Raw genomic sequence first — 1,233 nt, 5'->3', positions numbered from 1 at the left:
CATATTCGTTCTCTCGCAGCTGCTCCCACAAATTAGCCCCAGTTTAGGGGCTGAAGCAATACAAATTGATTCTCTGACAGTTCTGGAGGTCGGAAGGGGAAAATCACGTTCTCTGAGCTAACAGGGAGGTGTCGGTAGGGCTGCCTCCTGGAGGCTCTGAGGGGGTAATCCATTGCTGCTCTCGCTACACCTCTCACTGCCCCCCTTAGAAGAACCCTGGCAATATATCGGACCCACCCAAATACTCCAGGATAATCTCTCCATGGCAGGATCCTCGACTTAATTATATCTTCAAAGTCTCTTTTGCCATATAGGGTGATATATGCAAGGGTCCTGGGGTTGAAGGGGTGGACATCTTTGGGGCCATTGTCCTGCAGTCTACAGCAGCATGCCCCCTTTCTCTAGTGGGTTTCTTTGGCCTCTCCTGTTAAGGCTGGGCTGGCCTGATAGTGGGGAGGTGTTTGGGGAGGGCAGCCGAGCTGTGCCCAGCTCGTGGCCTGTGGTGGCAGCCAGGTCTCAGCTGCCTCCCCGGGGCTACCTGATGTGTCACCTGGTGCCCTAGTGCCACATCACTGTCCCCAAGGTGTTTGCCAACCACCCTCCCTCACCCTGCTTCTTCTCCTTTGCAGCATCGTGTTAGTGCCGGGAGGCGACCGCGTCAGCAAGCTGAGAGGGAAACTGAGGCAAGATGTCGGGCCGGAGCGGGAAGAAGAAAATGTCCAAGCTGTCCCGTTCAGCCAGGGCCGGTGTCATCTTCCCCGTGGGGAGGCTGATGCGTTACCTGAAGAAAGGGACGTTCAAGTACCGGATCAGCGTGGGCGCTCCCGTCTACATGGCGGCCGTCATCGAGTACCTGGCAGGTAATGTGAACACGCGGGCAGGTCACCCCTCCCAGATCCACACCCTCCCCTCTGCCCCTGCTGCCCAGGGACAAGGAGGATCGCTTCCGTCTGCGGATGGCTCAAGGGCACGGGGGGTGGGGGGGGGGGTGACAGGGCTGCAGCCTGCCTGCTTGGCCAAGATGCCTTTTGCAGGCTTTAGGGGAGGGAAGAGGGCGTGACGGCAGATGATCAGCGTGGAAGGAAGAGACCCACAATGAAGTGGCTTTTCTAGACCAGCCCTCAAAACGGTGTGTCTTGCTTTAGGCAAACCCAGGAGGTAAAAAAATTCCAGGTTCCCGCAGAAGAGAAACTACAGGGAGGATTAGGGGCAGGATGGGGGGGGGGAACTATC

The 1,233-nt window shown here is 57.4% G+C and overlaps 1 protein-coding gene across 1 annotated transcript in view; it reads left to right on the top strand.

Annotated features, from left to right (window-relative positions):
• Positions 1-632: 632 nt before the first annotated feature.
• MACROH2A2 (macroH2A.2 histone) overlaps positions 633-1,233 on the top strand; it is a 34,674-nt gene continuing 34,073 nt past the window's right edge. Inside the window, exon 1 of the mRNA XM_077778599.1 lies at positions 633-860. Coding sequence (XP_077634725.1) covers positions 689-860 — 172 coding nt within the window. The 5' untranslated portion in view covers positions 633-688. The remainder of the gene's footprint in view (positions 861-1,233) is intronic.

The sequence above is a fragment of the Crocuta crocuta genome, unplaced genomic scaffold, assembly GCF_008692635.1.
Source record: "Crocuta crocuta isolate KB4526 unplaced genomic scaffold, BGI_CrCroc_1.0 scaffold167, whole genome shotgun sequence".
NCBI classification, from domain to species: Eukaryota; Metazoa; Chordata; class Mammalia; order Carnivora; family Hyaenidae; genus Crocuta; species Crocuta crocuta.
Note: the sequence above shows the minus strand (reverse complement) of the source record. Positions and strands in the feature narration are given on the sequence as shown.